This window comes from Delphinapterus leucas, chromosome 1, assembly GCF_059928025.1.
Source record: "Delphinapterus leucas isolate spDelLeu-1000000601 "Yukka" chromosome 1, BTC_Dleu_Yukka2, whole genome shotgun sequence".
NCBI lineage: Eukaryota > Metazoa > Chordata > Mammalia > Artiodactyla > Monodontidae > Delphinapterus > Delphinapterus leucas.
Genome location: NC_143129.1, coordinates 189,335,339 through 189,355,081, shown reverse-complemented (window position 1 = coordinate 189,355,081; position 19,743 = coordinate 189,335,339). Strand labels below are relative to the sequence as shown.

Below are 19,743 nucleotides of genomic sequence, written 5' to 3'. Positions count from 1 at the left end.
CTGAAGCATACATTTCAAAAAGGAGGAACCACTCTGTCCAGGCCAGGAAGAGAACCAGAGATTTCAACACAAAAGTGAGAAACATCCGTGGGGCAAAAACGTTACAAGAAAAGTCAATAAAAGTCAAAAGGTTCAAAATATAGAAAATCCTGGCAGCCAACAGATATAAAAATAGCTCATGAGAAAATACTGAAAGATCAATCCTCCAGTAGAAAACCAGGCAGAGGATGTGAGCAGACAGAACCCCAAACAGGCACAAAACCATGCGTGTAAACTTTGGAAAGTTCAGGCCTGCCTCTGGGGGGGACTCCAGGGGACTTTCACTTGATACTTGCTCTCGTCTGCTGCTTAGATTTTCTACAAAAACAGGCAGTCTCTTTATCATCAGACAAAAAAGAAAAGCAGATTTCATCAGCACCAGGGGAGCTGTCCAGGCCTCCAGCACTGCAGGATGGCCCCTCACGGGCACTAGTGAGTGCTGAGGGCCCGGTGTGGCCAGCACCTGTGTGGCCCCCAGATCGGCAGGGACACGGGCCATCAGCGGCATGGATGCAGGAAGAGGCCACAGCCCATCCTTACCATGTTTCCTGCTTCCTCTCCATTCTCCTTCATATCAAAAGAAAGAATTCGGGTAAACGTAGACTCCGTAACCTGAATGTTGAAAGGAGGGCGCACAGGTTAGCAAGAGACACAGGTGACCTGGCTGATGACCAGCAAGCACTGAGGTGCGGGCCGTCCCGGGGGCTTCTCCAGGTGTCTGTGGCTTCACCCCCAGTGAACTCCCCTGCCCACTGCTCCCCAAAGGCTCAGTTTGGGTCACGACTCTCCCTGTTCATCTGTTTATGCACCAGACACGCTGAGCACCTACTCTGTGCAGAGAGGCCCCGGGGGAGGCAGGCTAGGAGTGAGCGCAGGGTCCTTGAAAGGAGCGTGCGGGTTGGTGGGAGGGTGGATGTGTGTGCGCGGGGGTGGGGAGCCTTCCTGAGAGGGGACATTTGAACTGAGCCGAATTAGCTGGGGGTAAGTGAGGGCACAAGGGGAAGAGCCGTCCTGGTCATCTCTCTGCAGGGACCTCATCCACCCTGTGGCCTCCTGTGCCCTCCAGACAAAATCCACACTTGCATCCAAGGAGGGCCTGCCCATCGTCACTTCTTGCCACTCAGCTGCTGGGTGCACCATCCCCCAACTCCAGTAGTTCCTGGAGGGGGCAGGGCCCCCTTCCCACCAGCCCCCCTATTTCAAGGCCAACTTGGGGCGAGCATTTCTAGGGAAGCTTGGGGTTGCCAGACTCTGGTACCTGCCATAAACGAGGCTCGGGTTCTACCTGAAGTTAAGAGATGTGGACTCGGATCTCTACGGCCCCGTTTTTTTCATTCTATGAACAGTTTCTATCAAACCTCCTCTGACCGCGCGTCGGGGACGTTGGGAGGCGCGGTCAGATGAGGCGACCCCTGCCAGGACGCAGGGACACCCAGGGTCGACTCGGTTCCTGCCGGCTGGGTCTCCAAGACACGGCCGGTTCTGCTACTCTGGGCGCGGGACTCCGCCCATCCCGCGGGCACCGGGACACGCGAACGCGCGTCCCTCCCCAATTGGGGTCGACAAGACTGCCGGGGGTTGCGGGCTGGGCTCGGGGGAGGCGCGCGTGGGGAGCCCCGCTGGGCTTGGGGGCTGCGGGTTCTGGACTTCCTGAAGTGAAAGTGCGTGTGCGGGGACACGCAGCGAGCGCCCGGACCTGCCCGCCTCCCTCCCATCTGGACCGAGGCCCGGTAGGACGCAGTCGGCTGTTACCGTCCCGCAGTGGCCGAGCCGGCAGGTCTCGGCGCGCCAGGCGGGAGCTCGCGCACCCATCACGGGCGGACGCCATCTTGCCTCTAGAGTTTCCCTTAGCAACCTCATAGCACTCCTCCATTGGCTCATTGGTCGCGAGGGGGCGTGGCCTCGGGCTCAGTCTCTGGGCGTTACCAATCTCTGGAGCGGAGCTGTCTGGGCCCGGAGCCAGAGGACGCGACTACGCTTGCGCAACGCGGCGAATTTCCGCCGCTCACGTCCCTTCCGCCGACGCGACCGCCCCGCCAACGGCCTGGACGCCCGCACCGGAAGCGGAAATGGTTGGAGGCTCTCGGCCCCGCCCCGGAGGCCATCTTGAAGGCCCGGGAGGCGGTGCCGCTCAGGACGGAGCGGAAGTGCTTGGCTGCGTCTTCCCGGACCGAGCGAAGCGCCGGCGCGGCAGCCACTCGCGTCCTCCTTCCCGCGGCCCTCGGGAGACCGCGCTCGGCCGCAGTGGACCGCGAGGTGCCGGCGGGTGGGGCGGGGCGGGGGCGGGGGTCTTGGGGGCCGCGCGCGGGGCCGGGGCCGAACGGGGCCCCTGGGGTCGCCGCGATGACCGGCTCCCGCCCCCCTCTGGCGCGTCCTGGAAGGGGCCCGAGGGGCCTCGGTGCCCTTGCCGACCCAGGGCGGCCTGCGGGATTTGGGTAGGAAGCGTCGCGGTGGACTTGGGTGTCTTGAGGTCAGGTCCTGGCCATTCTGCGAACCGAGAATTCCGAGCGCTCGGGCCGAGCCGCCCGACGGCGCCCCGCGTGCTGGGCCCAGAGCTTCCTCCGGAAACTTGCCCTGGGCATCTGGGCTTGGGAGCGTCCCGGGGCGCCTGCTGCTCGGTCGGGTGGGTCTCACTTTAGGGGGTGTGTAAGGCGGACCCCCCGGGGCCCCCGGTTGTGGTGGTGCAGGTACGGTGTGGTCAGGGCCCGGTGGAGACGGGAAGGTGGTCACGCCCAGGGGAGGGAGCAGCCGACGGCGGGGCTTGGCCGAGCGCTCGAGTGGATGGGGTCTGGAAGGGCATTTCAGCGGAGGGAACAGCATCAGACGGCGAAAGTGTGGAAAATTACCACGCTGGGGACCCAGGAGGAATGGGGAGGGGGATGAACGGAGAGGCAGTGGGAGCCAAATTGTGGGTGACCCGTGCGCCAGGCAGGACTGTCCTCTGTGTAACGGGGGCCATCTGAGGAGGGAGGTCCACTCCACAGACAGGTGCAGTGATGACTCTGGAACTCTGTACGCAAATCTTCAGACGTGATACTCCTGGTCTCTGCTTGGAGTGGTTTTGTCTTATTTTTGCCTTTGTTTTCTTGAGGCTGAGCCTGAAGCAGTGACATCCAACAGAGAACTTACCCACTGCGAGCTCTGTGCCGGGCCCTGTGGGCCGTGGGACTGGCAGTGGACAGACAAGGCTCCCCCTCAAGAAGCTTGCGTTATAGTAGGAGGCAATAGAGAGAGAAAGCGGAAAGCAATCAGAAACGATTCCCACACACAATAAAACAGAGTGACAGGATGTGAGGGACCGGCACCTGTTGGACAGTCACAGGGGGCCTCTCTCGAGGCGGCGGCCTTGGAACAGCAGAGGGAAGAGGACCGCAGACACCCAGCCGTGTGAGGGTTGCCCCGATCGGGAACAGGTCTGACTCGTGTCTGAGGGAGACCCACTCGCTCCCTCCCTCCCTCGGTCGCCCTACGGGCCAGACCTGCTGCTCATGCTAACACGCTGGCCGCTCACTCCCACAGAGGCCCGGGAGGGGCCTACGGTGCTTTACAAATCGGAGTGGGGCCGGCCGAGGTGGCCTGCGGGTCACGCCATAGACAGGCCGTTTGACTCCAAAGTTCACGTTCTAAACGTCGCTGTACGCAAGCTCAGCCATGGTGTGGAGCCGTGTGTTACCGCGTGTGTCGTTTGCCAGGTGATCTGAAATTGGCTGTTCTGTTTTGGGAAGATTTTCCACACGTTCAGTTGAAAGAATGAGACTTAGAAGCAGTCATTTCTACTTAGGGCACGTACTTTAAAGGAGTACCCAGGTTTTTCTAATGTTCACCTTAATGCCTCAGCTCAAGTAGAAGCGTTTTAAAGGTAAACACTTTGGTCATAAAAACGTAAAATAAGGGGTAATTTGTATGGAACCGAAGGATAAATGATGTTACTGATGTAGCTTTGTGCTGGCCTGGCTTTGGCCTAAAGAGGGTGGCTGGCTGTCCTAGGTAACATGTTCTAATGTAGCCCCTTTTAAAAAAGGGAATTTTTCCCAGTTGAACGTAAAGACAAACCTTCTCAAAAGACAGGACTAGGAGTTTGCCTGTTCAGTTCAGCCTCGGCTCCCCTGAGAGCAAAGGGCATTTCTCAGTCTCCTCCGTGGTACTCCTGGCACTCCTGCACCCGCTGGCCTAGCTGGCCTCCTCCACACGGTCGCTCCAGGAAATGGTGTCACTGAATGACAGACTTTTCAACACAGATGTGATGACGTGTGTGGTGGGACTGCTCAGGTTATTTTAATACTTGAGTTGTACAGTTGACCCTTGAATAACACAGGCTTGGACTGCATGGGTCCACTCACGTGTGGATTGTTTTCACGAGAAAAGTACTGCGGTACCGCACAGTCCGTGGTTGGCTGAACTGCGGATCCAGAGGCCGACTGTAAAGTTATACTCGGCTTGTCGACTGCTGGGGGCCGGTGCCCCTAACTCTGCATTCTTCGAGGGTCAGCTGTAACGGGTACGTTGTTCCACTTGGGACCCGGGATCGCATCGTGAGCCTGCGGACTTGCTCAGTGCACGTGGCGAGGACGTGTTGGCGGGCGTGAGTTCAGGCCCCAGCCCCGCTGTGCGCAGGCCGGGCGTTGGGGCAGCTCGGGCCGTCAGGAGCCGTGGTTTTCTGTCTGAATGGGAAGGGCCGCTGTGCCAGCAGGTGCCATCTCCCCAATGAGGAAACTGAGCCCGCACAGCCATGCCACTCAGGGGCCCTGGAAACAGACTCCGAGCTGGAGTCCACTTCTGGTCCCCAGCCCTGCCGTGGTGCCAGATCGGGAAGGAGCTGCCCACAAGTTTGCGGGCAGGGAGAGCTTTGCCCCGGCGTCTTCACCAGCTTCAGGCTGGCAGGGCCCTCCATCCTCTGCATCCTCTGGTCCCGAGGTTCAGGCGGGGGTGTGTTGGGCTGCAGGAGCTGAGGTCAGAGCTACTCTTAACTTTGAGAAGTGGCTTAAGCTATTTGGGGCTTGATCCTCTGTTGTGGAATAGGGGTGACGATGCCCTTGGCTTCCCTTAGTGACCTGGGTTCTCACAGGCTAGATGCGCATGGAATCGCAGGGCATGTTGAAATGGTCAGGAGCAGATAGGATTACCTCCACGCACAGATAAGGAACTGGGACGCAGACGGATGATCACCTGAGGATCCTGGTCATGGAGTGGGGATCGGGTCTGGGAGGACCTGGAGGTGCACAGCTGGCACCGTGGGCAGTGGCCTGGACAGAGGCCAGGGCGGGGCCTAGAGAAGTGGGGGCACCGAGGGGAGCCTGAGGAGTGGCAGGAGGAGGTGCTGGAGGCCGGCGAGCCCCGGGGAGGCTTGGGCGCGGTGGCCCGTGCTGTGGACCGGCCCCGGGAGGTGGACACAGAAATGGGGCCAGAGGACTTGGCCGTCAGCGAGGGCGGCTCCTGGGGACCTGCCGGAGGAGAGTGAGCCAGGTGACATTAGCAGGAACGAAAGTCCACCCGGTGCTGCTGCTTTGCATGTCACATGCCTTCCTGGCTCTCCACCAAAGCGTGTCGCTGGCTGGTTTCTTTTTTCTGGGTGACTGGTGGTAAAGGCACACAGAAGGAAGCCACGGCGTGGATGAAACAGTGAATGCTGAGGAAACCTGCTTGACGGTGTTGATGAAAATAGGGCAAAATGATCCAGCCCTTGAGTACTTTTTATTTAATTTAAAAGTATGTTGTATTTTTCTTGTATACAGCATGTCAGAAGGTGACAGTGTGGGAGATTCCGTCCACGGGAAACCTTCTGTGGTGTACAGATTCTTCACAAGACTTGGACAGGTTGGTTTTCAGGTCACTGAGTTGCGGAAACATTTAAATGAGACTTGACCCTGGGACGTTTCCCTGGGGCGTAAGTGTGCTGGCAGACCCCGCAGGGTGGGCAGCCCCTCCCTGGGTCTCTCGTTCACCCTCTCAGAAGCTTTTCCCATTGCCGTGAGGGTGCTGGGTCTCCTGAGGTTCAGGCCATGTACTTGTCTTCTGTGTTTTTTTCCAACAACTTTTAAAATGTGAAAACCATTCTTAGCTCCTGGGCGGGATGGACCTGGCGGCCCCTGCTCTGCCCTTGCTGTACCCTCGTCCAGACACCCATGTCTGCGTCCCCTCGGCCCCTCTGGCCCTGGCCCAGGCTTGCGCTCCGTGGCAGGAATACCCCTTGGGGCTGCAGCGAGGCCTATGAGTTCTGGAGGAAGGAGTCTAACTCAGCGAAGAATCGCACAGTTTGGTTCAAAACTAAAACTGTAATTGATTTTTTAAATTAAAAACTAGCATCTGGAGAAGTTCCTAATTATTGAAGCAGGTGATGGGCACGTGGAGGCTCATTCTCACGAATGGTTGAAATTTTTCATAATTAAAATCTCAAAATTAAATTTAGACTACACACGTGTATATTAATTACACACACACATACACGTGTATGTAGGCACACATGTGCACATATGTGAATCTAAGGATTAAGGCAGTCAGCTCTGCGGCTCCTGGGCGGGCTGGGACCGGCTCCGGGGGAGGTGGGCTTTGGGACGGGACCTCGGGTGGAGTCCCACATGCAGGGTGGTGACATTCTCCTTTCTCTGGCCCATCCTCTCTGGGGTTTAAGTTCAGTCTCCCCACGATGGCCCCTTGGGCCGATGCTGTAGGACTACGTGCTGCAAGAGGTGGTTCTGTAGTATTTTTGCTTAAGGGGTAGACTTGCCTCAGGAAACACTGCAAATGTTGGATTAATTGTAGTCACCGCTTAGTGCCATTGACTTAAAATCTGAGGCAAATGCTGGCAAGAAGTGTGCTCTGCAGAAGGAATTGCAGGGTCTCTGTAACTTGGGCACTCTCTTTCCAGATCTATCAGTCCTGGCTCGACAAGTCTACGCCATACACGGCTGTGCGATGGGTGGTGACGCTGGGCCTGAGCTTCGTCTACATGATCCGAGTTTACCTGCTGCAGGTCGGTGGGGGGTGGTGGTGACTGCCCTGTGGTGTTGGCTGGGGTGTTGTTTTTCCTTCTGTCTCTGGATTAGGTGGGTTTATGGTGAAGGAAGGGGTCTCTAAAGATAATTTTACAGCTAAGCACCAAGTATAAGAAAGACTTCAGTGACTGTCTTTAAATGTTTACATCCCGTTCTAAGTTCCTTGTATTCTGTTGCTGGACTTCCCAGGACAGTCTTGGTGTCAGCCGGGCCTGGTGAGGTGACAGCGCTCTCCAGTGTCCTGGTCTGCACAGGGGACCCTCTGGCGCTCCTTGACCCTGCCTCGGGCGGGACTTACGGGGGCTGGGGACAAAATCTAGGGACAAAATCACCCGGACTGGCCACCCCATTCCCTGGGTGCCGTGAGCTGTGCTGGTGTCCGAGGAGGGCCGGGTGGGGTGACCGAGGGCGGCACGGCTCCTCCAGGGGACGGACGCCCTCCCCGCACCTTTGGTGAGTGCCGGGCTCCTGGACGGGAGTGCTCTGTAGACCCTGAGAGGAGGGCAGCTCATGCTCCCTTGTGTCCAGAGGAAGGAGGCTGAGGCTTTTTCTCCCCCTCCTTGAAAGCAAACACCCTCCTTCCAGGTATTTCCCAAGGTTTAGGAGTATGTGTGTGCGTAGATGGATACTTCACCTACTGGATGCTATGCTGCGTCCAGTGCTCTGGGGAATTCTCACCTAAGCTAAGCATAGAGACCTGTCCTTAGATGGTATTGTGTCTGCGTTCCTACAAGGAAGCCTAGCCCTGGCTCGGCGCAAAGGCGGTGGGGCCCCGGTCCAGCTCTGCAGCAGGGTGCGGTCTGTATTGGGTGTCTATAACTGATGTTCAGTTTGCTGTGATGGGGTCTAGATTTTTTTAAGAACCTGGACCTTGGTCCATTCTCAGTGGAATGAATGACCTAGAAACCTTGACTTGGGGGATTTGGGCGGGGGCGGGTGCATCTCGTACGGGTTGGTTCTCCTGTGCTCTGAGCTGAGTCTCTACCCGACTTGGCGTCCCTTCAGACTCAGCCCGCCACGAGGAGCTGTGTGTTAACTCCTCCCTGTGCAGAGTTAACTCAGCTGTTAACTCTGCACATTTAGGTCTTTGTTGTTTGACTTGAAAACGTTTCAAGGTGGAAAGGGCTCATCTTGTTTGTGTGAAAATGTTTAGGCTTTTACAGTTGGTCCTGCAGTGCAGCTGTGGTTCTGATCGGATGAAGTCTGTCCTCTAAGAGCGAGTCATGTGGCACGTGTGCCCCTTTCTCTGTGCCGCCTGAGGGGGGTTTGGCTCCACGACACTTTGCTGACTTGTGCTTGGTTTACTGATTTTCCGGCTCTGGTTTTCTTCTGGGCAAACGTTATGAACATTCCTGACACAGTGTGCGGTGGTGTGAACCGCCTGCCGGAAGGAGCTCGAGCCCCAGTGTCTCAGTCTGGTCCGGAACCTGCGTCTGGGTCAGGCGCCGCTGGCCGAGGGCAGGGCTTGTGACCCGGGTGTGCAGGTCGGGTGTGAGGCTTTGTGAAGCACCCCCGTTTCTGCTGCCTTCCGGGGGGCTGGTGGCTTTACGTTCTGGGTGCACCTAACTGGACCCTTGAAAACGTTTGCCGTGTGGACCTTGGCTTATCCACTCTCAAGACCCACGGTGCAGTTTAAGATAAACTGTCAGCATGGATGCTCACTGCACTTCGGTCACTTGTTATGACTCCATGTCCTGGTTCAGTCCAGACAGGGAATGGGTTCAGGGTGGCCTCACTGACCGTTTCTCCTTCTCTTCCAGGGTTGGTACATCGTGACCTATGCCTTGGGAATCTACCATCTAAATCTCTTCATAGCTTTCCTTTCTCCAAAAGTGGATCCTTCCTTAATGGAAGATTCAGGTAGAGTAGAGACTGTCCACTTTGCTCTGTTTGGGGAGAGTTGTGGGCTTTCTGTACTTCCCAGGATTGCTCCATTTTCTCTGGAAACATTTGAAATCTAAATTTTGGGGACTGTTCTCTGGGTGCTTAAAATGTACCTGCAAGTTCAGTGATCCTGGCAAGTTTGTGGAACGACTTGCTAAGCCCTCGTGACAGTCACAGGAGGCAGGCGCTCCTGTCACCCCCGTGTGGCAGAGGGGGAAAGTGAGCCGTCAGGCTGTGGAACCTGCTGAGGTCCCGCAGTGGGGGGAGCCAGGGCCTGCTTCCTGGGTAGCTGGCCCGTCCACGTCCCCTCCATGCTTGCCTGTTAGGTCCCTTTCTCACAAAAGCAAGCTTCCACGGCGGCTCCACATGGCTGACTGAGGCCACTGGCCCCCCAGTGTCCCCTAAGGACGATGGGTTGAAAGGTTCGTGGCTCTGGCTGCTCCTGGCGTACCTGGGCCAGGTGGGGGCCTTGGCACACACCTGCTGGGCCAGCTGGGGGCGGGGATGGCTCACGACCAGATGCTGAGGCCTCCATTCCGGCACGTCGCAGCCACTGTTGGGAAAACCCGACGCAGCTCCTGTGGAGCCCATGGAGTCAGAGGCACAGTTGTTAACGGCAGAGGCACACTTTACGCAGCCTGTTCACATCACGATCGGAGCCTGTGTATTTTTTTCTGTGGAGTATTTGATGAAAATAGCAAAGGAAACAACCCTTTCATTTGGTGCTGCATTGGGGGGATTAGGAAACAAGAGGCCCTTTCAGTAGGCCTCAGTTTCTCCATCTGTTAACTGGGGAGGGCACCTTCCCACATGGGGTGGGAGGCGGCTTGGGGACGTCAGCCCGAGGCCCGGCTCGCGGCTCACTGAAGAGGGTGGCCGTCCTAAGCCCAGCGCCCCTGAGAGTGGATGCACAGCTCCCGCCTGTGTGCTCTCGTGGGATGTTGACTTTCATCCTCCCTGTACCTCGTGTTGTACAGTTGACACGTTCCTGAAAATCGGCGTGTGGTTGAATTTTTATGTGATCACTTAAACTGGTCTTAAAAAGAAATTCTAATACAGATTTTCTAAAGCAGTGAATCGGTTTCTAAATCAACTGAAGGTCCCCATTTTATGTCCGGTTAAAGGATGTAAATCTGTTTGTCACGTATCAGGCCCGCTGGTTCACAAGCTCTAGGGAACCTTAAAAGGGCAGCTGTGGAAACGACAAGGTACACTGTGTGCCTCACCTCCGGGTGACATTCTGCCTTTCAGATGATGGCCCCTCGTTACCAACCAAACAGAATGAGGAGTTCCGGCCCTTCATTCGAAGGCTCCCAGAGTTTAAGTTTTGGTGAGTCACTTCCTAACGGTGGTTGCGAAGGACGCTCGCCCCACGCACGGCCGTGAGACGGGGGCAGGCGCTTCGGTCCCAGCGAGCCAGCAGCTTAGACTCCTTGGAGAAACGCCAGTTCTGTTGTGTTTCCTCATTTTGAACGTTGACTCACCCAGAATGTGAAGCGTGCCCGCTGGGCGTGGAGGGGGGTAATGGGGCCTTGTAGTGCCCACCCCCCTCCCAAGGTAACACTGCTGCACCTCGATGCCGCAGAAAAGAGGCTGCTTCTGGGGAGGCGGGTCCCGGGTATGTGGCACACTTGGCCTCGGGGGGATGCTGCTTTGTGCACGGCGCCCCCCCGGTGGCCCGAAGGGGGCCCAGCTCTCTCCCCACTCGGTCCTCGGGGTGGCCTGGGCGTCCCCAGGCCTCCTGGAGGCGGTCACGTGTGTGTGATGCTGTGACAAGTACGAATGTGACAGGAGGATGGAGGTGACCCCCTAGTGTGTGTGTGTGTGTGTGTGTGTGTGTGTGTGTTGCGGGGGGGGGGCTGGTCTGTGAACGTGTCTGTCCTGTGTTGTCACAAAAGTGAAGGCAAAGAGCTGCCGCCCTTCAGCCTGTCCTCCTGGTGCAGGGGTGGCCGTGCAGGTGCTCGGTGAGTCCCTGTGGGATGAGTGTGAAACGCTGGGCCCGGGGCTGCCGGGGGAGGGTGGGCAGCGGGCAAGGCCGGGTCCTGCCCGCCCTCTGAGGTGGCCTTTGTTCTCTAGGAAAGGGAGACCAAGGGGGATTTTAAGGAGGGCTGTGAACCTGATGGTTGGGCCCTAAGCCGGAGGGATGGTGGCCCTGAGGCCTGACTCCACCTGCTTCTCCTGGGGACACTGCTCGGCCACTGGGGGATGGCCTGCTGGGCGTGTGGGACTCAAGCCTTGAGGCTCGGGACTGGACTTCTAGACGTGGGCCCCAGCAGCACATGGGGGGCATCTGCATCCCCCAGCTGCTGGCCTGGGCAGTGCCGGGGCCCCCACTGCTGTTTTACACTTCTGTAATTTCAGAAAACTTCGAGTGTCCAAGGGACTAAGAACGCTGTGTCCGTGGTCACACGTAGTACGTCAGACACGCCACACGCAGCGCCCACCCCGCTCCGCAAGTGGAGACCCACACCCTCCTCGGGGCTGCCGTCCAGCACTGACCTTCTCTCCTTCCGGTAGGCACGCAGCGACCAAGGGCATCCTGGTGGCGATGGTCTGCACCTTCTTTGAGGCATTCAACGTCCCGGTGTTCTGGCCCATCCTGGTCATGTACTTCATCATGCTTTTCTGTATCACGATGAAGAGGCAAATAAAGGTAAAAACCCAGGTGATTCTGCACCGTGAGACAGTGCCACCCAGTACTGGTAGCTTTGGGAGAGCCGGCTTGGGCCCGAGACACGGGAGAGCTGTGTGGACCCTGCTCTCCCTGCAGGTCTGATGGGTGTGGTGCCCGCTCCCCGCCAGCACAGCACAGCCAGTTAACACCCTCAGGTCTGGCACATCATACTGCGGGACAGTCAGGGCCCAGGACCTCCTGGATGGTGTGTTCTGCCAACATCACCCTAGAATGGGCCTTGCCAGACAGGGTGGTGCGGCTTCATCCTGGCCTCCCCACCCCCCCAACCACCTGGGCCCGGGTGCCCCCTATCCCACGTCCCCAGCTCAGTAGCGCTAGCCCGTCTGGCACACAGGGCGTCATGAAGCCCATCCCACACCCTCAGGGTTTCCAGCAGCTCGGCCGGCTCCGCTGGGCAGTTGGGGGACGGGGGCGTCTGCCGGAGCTCTGGCTCCACGCCTGGTATGTGGAGAAGGTGGGGCTCAGAGTTGGAGGGAAGGTGGGTCACGGGGAAGCCGTGCTGAGACGCGTCTGCCTGTCCCCAGCACATGATCAAGTACCGGTACATCCCGTTCACGCACGGCAAGAGGACGTACAAGGGGAAGGAGGACGTGGGCAAGACGTTCGCCAGCTAGACGCGGCTGCCCTCCGCGGGCCCTGGACGGCCGCAAGTTGCTGTGACGCCGTCTTCTTTCCTCACATAAAGTAGTTGATTACAAGGGAGTTATTTTCTTTTTAAAAAGGAGCTTCAATTATTTGTAACTGAAATATCAGGTTCTTGAAGAAACTGGCATTTAAACCGAATCGCGTTGATTTATTTTCCAGTGCTGGTCAGGCGTCCAGACGCTGGCCTTGCAGAGGGCAGGCCGGGTGGACAGCCATGTGGGCTGGGGGGCGGGGGCGGGGGGCCGGGCCCGCGGAAGGAGCCAGGACGCCAGCTGCTGCCTCCCAGGACGCTCACCGTGGCCCCGGGGGACGCTCGCCTGTCCGTCCGGCGCGTGGAGGAGATTCTGCAGCAACTCTGGGCTCTAATGCCGGTTTCCGAATTTCATCTCGCTAGAGATGTGTTGAGTTGGCCTCTATCATGATGACTCAAAACTTCGTTCTTAACTACCATGATTGCTTCTGAGGGCCTGGAATTATAAATATATATATTTTAATTGTTTGAGATTATTTTGACACATTTCTTTGATACGTGAAGGGTTGTTTTAACTTAAACGTGTTCTCATGCAGCAGCCCCTTTTCAGAAACACCTGGCAGGAGCAGCCAGTTCTGTGGCTTTTAACACATGGCTTCCCACTTTCTACAGGGAAACAGCTCTGACCTGCATGTCAACTTTTTTGATGTGATAAAAACCAATACTCGTAAACATTTTACCGAGTGACTTTTTAATTCCAACTTCATTAAAGACAACGTCGCTGCTCTTCCGTAGTCTTCATCTAACCCGCTACGCCTCCGGCACTGTGAGGGCCTGGCAGGGGAGTGCGGCCTTCCTGGAGGGCGGGCCGTGCTGCTGAGGCCGCGGCCCAGACACCGGGGGTCTGTTCCCACTCCCTGCCGCAAGCGCTGTTTCCATTTGTCTGCGGGTTTCAGACATCGAGTGTTTACCGCCTGGCTTTTCTTTTGCCAGGTTTTGCATAGCTGAAATTGAGCTCCTCTTGCTTTTAAGAGGCCGTATGAAGACCATTTGTGTACCCGATCCTGAATTTTAACTTCACGTGGAAATGATGTCCAAATCGGTACTTTTATTACCACGTTGTGGCACCTGAGGTGTTGAGACTCTAGACTTTTTTTTCTTTTGTTTTTCGTACTGTTTTCCTGGTAAATGCACAGGGAAATATGGGAAATTGCAGGCACTTGGTGAGTGTAAGTAAGGGGTTTTGGGAACCGTGGAGCCTCCCCTGGGGCTCCTGCCTGTCCGGAGCAGGGCCCACGGTCACGGCCTGCCTCTGGGGCTGACCTCTGCTCACCGAGGAGTCTCTGTTCCTGCATCACCGCTCCCACAGAGTCACATGGAGGGAGAAGCGGCCTGCAGGGGCCCTGGGAGGGCCCCTTCCACACGGGCTTCCGTTCACCTCACGGCGCTAACACACCAGCACTTCTGTGGAATTGCTGTTGTAAGGATGCCTACGGCAAAGTCCTGTCTCTGCACAGCTTAGGTACATGTAAAAACCTGAAAATAACAAAAAAGGTGGCAGGAAGTGTGTTGGACACAGCAGTGAGCCGGTGTAGGCAAGCTGGCCCACCACCAGCTTTGGAGATGGGTGGCCTCAGTGGGTCAGGCTGGCTGGGGCCTGCCAGGCGCTCCAAGCAGGAGGAGACGGCTCGTGTTCAGAGGCCAGGACACACACTTCCATTTTATTTTTAAAATTTACTTTATTATTTTTGGCTGCATTGGGTTGGGTCTTTGTTGCTGAGTGCGGGCTTCCTCTAGCTGCGGGGAGCAGGGGCTACTCTTCGTTGCGGTGCGCGGGCTTCTCATTGCAGTGGCTTCTCTTGTTGCGGAGCACGGGCTCTAGGCGCGCAGACTCAGTAGTTGTGGCTCGCAGGCTAGAGCACAGGCTCAGTAGCTGGGGCGCACAGGCTTAGTTGCTTTGCGGCATGTGGGATATTCCCGGACCAGGGCTTGAACCCATGTGCCCTGCATTGGCAGGCGGATTCTTAATCACTGCGCCACCAGGGAAGCCCTCCATTTTCTAAAATGGGAAACAAACTTGACATTTATTAGAAGGCACCTGCCAAATGTGTTAGGGGGCAATCACGGCTCCTTTCCGGGAAGGGCTGTGCCCCCTCGCCCCAAAAGCCAGCTCCAGTGACGAGGGTTAAGGTTTGTGGGTCGTTTGGGCTGGAAGACTGACCACGCTGGGAAGGCAGGCTGCTGGTTCCCGGCCCTTGTTCAGTCCTGGCCCGTCTGGCCCTGCCCTCACTGTGTGCCTGGTATTGGATATAAACGACCGGTTTGGGGAAGGGAGGGAAGTTCTGTTAAGTGCTGAGCTGTCTGGCTGGCAGCCCTGCAGGCCCTGCCCAACCTGCCCTGAAGCCATTTCACGGCCAGGTCCAGCGCCTGTCCTCCCCGGCGGCTGGCACGGTATCTTATGTGACAAAGAATAAAAGACTTGAGAGTTTCATGATTTCTGTGCAAGTGCAGTCAACTTGTCAACCTTGAGAATAAACTTCCTCCTGACATCAGGAAGGACTCCTGGGTTCCTCCCTCCGTCGGGTCAGCGGTAGTGCCGCAGGTAGACCAGCTTCTGGGGGAGGAACTTCTCCCTGCAGAGGGGACACTCCATCTGTGGGGGGAGGAGGAAGGTCATGGGTTGTGACCCCTACAACCCCGGGGGTCCCTCCCCCACTGGCATCTCCAGTAAAACACGGATGTACACACGTCTCCATTAGGACAGAAAAACATTTTTTTGAGATGATGCAGGCAGTCGGGGAGCAGAGCAGGGACGGTGACCAGCGAGGAGACGGCCAGGCCACGGGTGACTTGGGACAAGGGAGGGCGCTTGGCTGCGGAACGACCGTGGCTGCCCTGAACCTCTCGGAGTTTCTGGGTGTGAGCTCACGGGTCCCCTGTCCCCACCCTCAGGGCCGGGTCCCTCCTGGCCCGGGAAGGTCAGCCCCTTGCCTGCCAGGCATGCGTGTGCCCCAGGGCCTCGCAGAGCGGCCTGGACCCCACGGAGGAGGCTGCAGCCACCGCGCCCTGCAGGCCCTGAGGAAGGCTCCTTGGGCAGCGTGTGGACAGGACATCCCAGTAACGAGGCAGGCTTGACCTCAGGCCCCAAGGAGAGACGGGGCGGGGGTACACGGGGGCCCGGGACCGGCCCCTCCCTGAAGCCAGTGCAGGAGTAAGGTGGCAGAGCTCCCTGCTCTGGCCCCCTGGATCCCACACCCTGAGATCTCAAGGCCGAGCAGGCGGCTCTCGCTCCGAGGGTTCCCAGGTGGGTGGCTGGGGCCTTCCGTTTGGGAGCAGAGCTGTCACGGCAGGCTTCCGGCCACCGCAGCTCCCTGCCTCCATCCCAGCCGGGGGCTTTTAAAAACAGCCCCCCCCACCCCACTGAACAAGCGCGGCTGTGGAGGCAGACAGCGGGCCCAGTGCAGCGGGGGTGGCCCGGGGGCCTACGCTCAGGACGCTCACCTTGGTGTCGGCCCAGTGGGTGATGCAGCCCCAGCAAAACAGGTGGCCGCAGGGCGTGGCCGTCGAGTACCTGCGCTCCTCCAGGCACAGGGTGCACAGCGAGGTTCTGGAAACTGCTCTCTCTGTGTAGCTCCTGGCAGGAGAGGGGGGACGATGGGACAGAACTGAGCCTGAGTTCCGTGTGGCGCTGGGTAGCCCCCGCCCCGGCACAGCCCTGCGCACCTGCGGTGGGACAGGCCACGCTGCGGCCTCCACTCCCTCTGGGCGCGCTGCCTCTGCCGGAAGCCGTAGAGCTGCAGGCCCGCGGCCAGTGCCAGGTGCAGCAGGGACACGAGCCCCAGCAGCCTGTAGCTGGCACGGGCCCGAGGGTCCTCTGCGAGCGGATGGCGGACACGGAGCTGTCAGGGACCCGGGGAGGGGGGGACAGTCACATGATCCGTTGGCGTGAGGCACTGAGTGGCCCAGGGGCCAGGCCTCCCCTGTGGGACGAAGCCAAGGCCTGCCCTCTGGCTGCAGGATGGGGCAGCAGCGCCTGGCAGGCTCTGCGCTGGGTGGCAGCTGGACAGCTCAGGGCGTCACCCCCGGCGGGAGCCCAGCATTGAGCGAGGACGGCCACGAACCTCGAAGCCTGCAGTCACTAGGCTGCAGGCAAGGTGTCGCGGGGAGAGGGGGGACGACCAGGCCCCCAAGCCTCATAGAAAAAGAACTGGGAAGCCTGAGCAGCGGCGCCCAGTGGGATGGGAGGGGCGCCAAGCGTGGCAGACCCGCTACTCAGCCCCGTGAGAGGAACAGAAGCTCCCGCTTCTAGCAAGGCACCAGACTACCCGGGTGATGTTCCGCAGCTGGGACTCCCGGCCACGTCCCCCAAGGGAAAGCTGCTTGCCCCCCGCTTCTGTCTCCTTCCCCCCGGGGAATGGGGACAGTCAGGTCAGCCAGACTGGCCAGAGCCTGGAGCCCGAGGGGCAGGGCCCTGGTTGCCTGTGTAGGAAGAGCCCCGTGGCAGCCCCCAATGCCCTGACTGGGTTGAGCCCGTGTTTCCAGCCCCTCTGTGGCAGCAGCTTAGCAAACACCCTACCTAACAGGTAGAGCAAACGCGGTGAGGACTGGGGCTGGGCTGAGGAGAGGGGGTGCACGTGCCGGGACAGCACTGCCAAGGGAGCCTGGAGACCTCCGGGGAGGCAGGGGGCCCGAGGGAAGGCCCTCCGGGTGAACCTGGGAGCAAGGGCATCAGCTGAGACTCTGGAGGGTCAGAGTGCCTGCGGCGGGCGGAGCCCAGGGGAGGCTAGCGGGGATGCTGGCGGCAACAGGGTCGCTGTAGGGTCACCATCAGGGTGTCCCTACACCTGACCCTCTGTCAGGGTGGCCTGGAAGGGTGGGCACGGGGCCCAGGAGCCAGGGCCCCAGGCCTGCGCTCAGGGTACAGAGCGGGGCGGTCACACGTGCTGGCGGCAGGAAGACAGACTCGCCCTACCCTCAGAGTTTACGGAAACCAGACTTGCGCAGGTCTTTCAGCAAAACGGGACCTGACAAGACCCACGTTTCCAGTGGAGGATTTCAGCTCTGGCCCTGTGACTGTGCTCGGGGACGGAGGTCCCCTGCAGAAGAGCGGCCCCAGGCGGCACCTGTGACTTACGTAGGTGATGCCTGTGAACCTCTTGGCCAGGTGGTAGAAGGCGCCATGGATGTAGAACCAGGCGACATGGAGACGCTGGAGGCACCCGAGGCCCTGCCTGAACACCAACACAGCCCGCAGGAGCGTCCCCTGCTGCTGCTCCGTCAAGGCGGCCGTGCACCGGCGCATCCAGCGTCTTGTCCCCGACTGGCCACGGGCACTGGGGGCCAGGCTGCCCCGTGAGGGCCAGGCGCCGTCACCATCGGCCTGCAGCTCGTGCTCCAGGTGGAGCAGGGCCTTGTCCAGCAGGTAGGGCAGGACGGTGTGCAGCGCCACCAGTATCCCACGGCGCAACCTCGAGGGCACTCGGCCCTGGGTCGGGTCCACCTGCAGGATGCTGACGTACTCCTCCCCGAGGGTCTGGTAGCCTGTGGGGAGAGGGACCGGTGAGAGAGACAGGCAGGGACCTGCCAGCGACTTCCGTACTGGGTCCCTACAATCCTCATAGCCCAGGCCCCGTGACAGGGCTCAGCGCTGGGACCCCTCTAGGGCCACGGGTTCAGCCATGGAGAAACGGTCCCAGACAGATGTGACAGGGGTACTGCAGAGCTTCCAGAGGCCCCAGCCTGGGCTCAGGGCCTGGCCTCCCACCTAGGGAAAGGGTTCGGGGTTCCCTCCTTCCCTGAGGCTGCATGCGGCCCAGCTCCGGGGGCACTGAGAAGCACCTCCAGAAGCTTCTCACTCTGCTGACAGCCCCTCTCCTGTCCTCTGGGCTCGGCGTGTGTTGTGGGCCTTGAGATCCTGCCAGGGGCTGCTACCTGCCAGTGTAGTGAGGCCAAAGTAGGCGACATCCGACACCAGCTCAACCTCTCTCCTCCACTCCAGCCACTTCTTCGCACCTGAGAGGAGGAACCACGTCATTTCTGAGGGGTTGGGGCGAGGGTGGTGCAGCGTAAGGATTAGGAACAAGCCTCCTTCCTGCTGCCAAGACCCAGCCCCGTCACCCTTCCACGCGGCTAATACTGTCCTAAACCACACTCTGTTCTCTCCCTGGCCTCCTGTGCTGTCCACTCTGCTCCATCTATACCTGCCTCGCCTGGGCCACCGAGTATCCTGAGAACTTACCAACCTGTAGCCACCTCCCCGTCCAGGACCCGCCTGGGCAGCTGCTCTAGAGCCCAGAAGGGCCACAAGGACAGTGTAGTACAGTGACCAGGAGCTCAAGCCGAGACCACCCATCCAGCATCAAATCCCAGCTCCCCACACTGCTGGTTGTGACCTCAGGAAGGTACAAGATCTTTCTGGAATCCCCGCTTCCCTGTCTCTAAGGAGGGGACTAGCAACAGGTCCCACTCACAGGGATGTGTCGAGAATAAAATGAGTTAACGTTCTGAAGCACGGAGAACAGTGTCTGGCACAGAGTAAGTGAATGTGTTAGCAAAACGAATACACGGGCCATTTGTTCTGATCGTGTCGTGTCCCTCTCCTGCTCAAAACCTGCCCATGGCTACCCGCCCGAGTCTACGGCCCAGCCTCGCTTCGGCTACTCCGAAGAGGAGCCCGCTGTCGTCTGGAATCCACCCCACGCTCTTGCCCCTCCACTGGGCTCCGACGCCGCTGCTCCACGGGAGACTCCCCGTGTCCCCAGAGCCGTGGACTCTTCCACGCCTGGTGCCCGGCCCCCACCCCCGCCCCCGGCAGCAGGGGGCAAAGCCCGGGGCGCTCGCTCCTTCCTTCGCCTCAGGTCTTGGGGGGGGCGAGCAGGGCCTGGCCGAGCCTGCAGGGGGATGACCGGAGGGCCTGAGGCTCGTCGGCCCGCTTCGCGCCCCCGCGGCCCCGCGGGGGCTCACCCGCGAGGCTGTGCAGGGTGCCGCCCGCCGCGCTCCGCAGCCCGCCGCGGTAGTAGTCGTCCTTCTGAGCCGCGCGGACTACCTCCGGGGGGCTGGCGGCCGCGGGGGCCATGGCCTAGGGTTGCGGGGCCGCGGGGACCGTGGAGACCGGGGAGATCGCGGTGACCGGGGAGATCGTGATGACCTGGGGCTGCGGGAAAGCGGATAGCCACGCCCACGCGGCGGCGCCTCCTGATGGCGCTGGGCTCGGCGTGCGGTGCAGACCTTGTGCGTCACAGATCTTGTGCGTCACGGCGCGCGCGCGTTCCGGGGCGGGGCCTGCTGCGGGGCGGGGCCTGCTGCGGGCGCGGGGCTGACGGGGGCCAGCGCGTGGTAGGGCCGTGGGTTCCGTGCGCGGTCCGTACGGGGCGAACGCGGCCCGGATGAGGAGCGCGCGCAGGGCGGGAGGGGGCGGGTGCGCGGGGTGGGGGGTTGAGCGGCGCAGGGTGGCGAGCGGCCTCGGGGACAGCCCCCAGGTACTGCGAGAGGCATCGGAGCTAGAGGGGGCGTGCCGA

General features: G+C 59.7%; 2 protein-coding genes across 2 annotated transcripts; one reads left to right on the top strand and one right to left on the bottom strand.

Moving 5' to 3' along the window:
- The first annotated feature begins 2,188 nt into the window (after positions 1-2,188).
- Positions 2,189-12,960, top strand: RER1 (retention in endoplasmic reticulum sorting receptor 1). The gene is made up of 7 exons (XM_022598540.3): positions 2,189-2,295; positions 5,772-5,853; positions 6,905-7,009; positions 8,792-8,891; positions 10,167-10,245; positions 11,433-11,568; positions 12,135-12,960. The coding sequence occupies exons 2-7, from the start codon at positions 5,773-5,775 to the stop codon at positions 12,222-12,224; spliced, it is 591 nt and encodes a 196-aa protein (XP_022454248.1). The 5' UTR covers positions 2,189-2,295; position 5,772; the 3' UTR covers positions 12,225-12,960.
- Positions 12,961-14,281: 1,321 nt separating this feature from the next.
- Positions 14,282-19,432, bottom strand: PEX10 (peroxisomal biogenesis factor 10). Its single transcript, XM_022598664.3, has 6 exons — positions 19,190-19,432; positions 18,158-18,238; positions 17,361-17,767; positions 15,950-16,125; positions 15,728-15,860; positions 14,282-14,879 (listed from the first exon to the last, which is right to left on the bottom strand). The coding sequence occupies exons 1-6, from the start codon at positions 19,299-19,301 to the stop codon at positions 14,811-14,813; spliced, it is 978 nt and encodes a 325-aa protein (XP_022454372.3). The 5' UTR covers positions 19,302-19,432; the 3' UTR covers positions 14,282-14,810.
- Between the last annotated feature and the right edge of the window lie 311 nt (positions 19,433-19,743).

What these genes read in the sequence shown, in the direction of transcription:
- RER1 (XM_022598540.3), top strand. Translation starts at nt 5,773, where the DNA reads ATGTCAGAAGGTGACAGTGTGGGAGATTCCGTCCACGGGAAACCTTCT. An exon ending in TCCGAGTTTACCTGCTGCAG is followed by an intron (nt 7,010 to 8,791) that starts GTCGGTGGGGGG and finishes CTTCTCTTCCAG; the next exon opens with GGTTGGTACATCGTGACCTA. An exon ending in TTCCTTAATGGAAGATTCAG is followed by an intron (nt 8,892 to 10,166) that starts GTAGAGTAGAGA and finishes TCTGCCTTTCAG; the next exon opens with ATGATGGCCCCTCGTTACCA.
- PEX10 (XM_022598664.3), bottom strand. Translation starts at nt 19,301, where the DNA reads ATGGCCCCCGCGGCCGCCAGCCCCCCGGAGGTAGTCCGCGCGGCTCAG. An exon ending in CACCCTGCACAGCCTCGCGG is followed by an intron (nt 18,239 to 19,189) that starts GTGAGCCCCCGC and finishes TCCTCCTCTCAG; the next exon opens with GTGCGAAGAAGTGGCTGGAG. An exon ending in TGGCCTCACTACACTGGCAG is followed by an intron (nt 17,768 to 18,157) that starts GTAGCAGCCCCT and finishes CTCTCCCCACAG; the next exon opens with GCTACCAGACCCTCGGGGAG.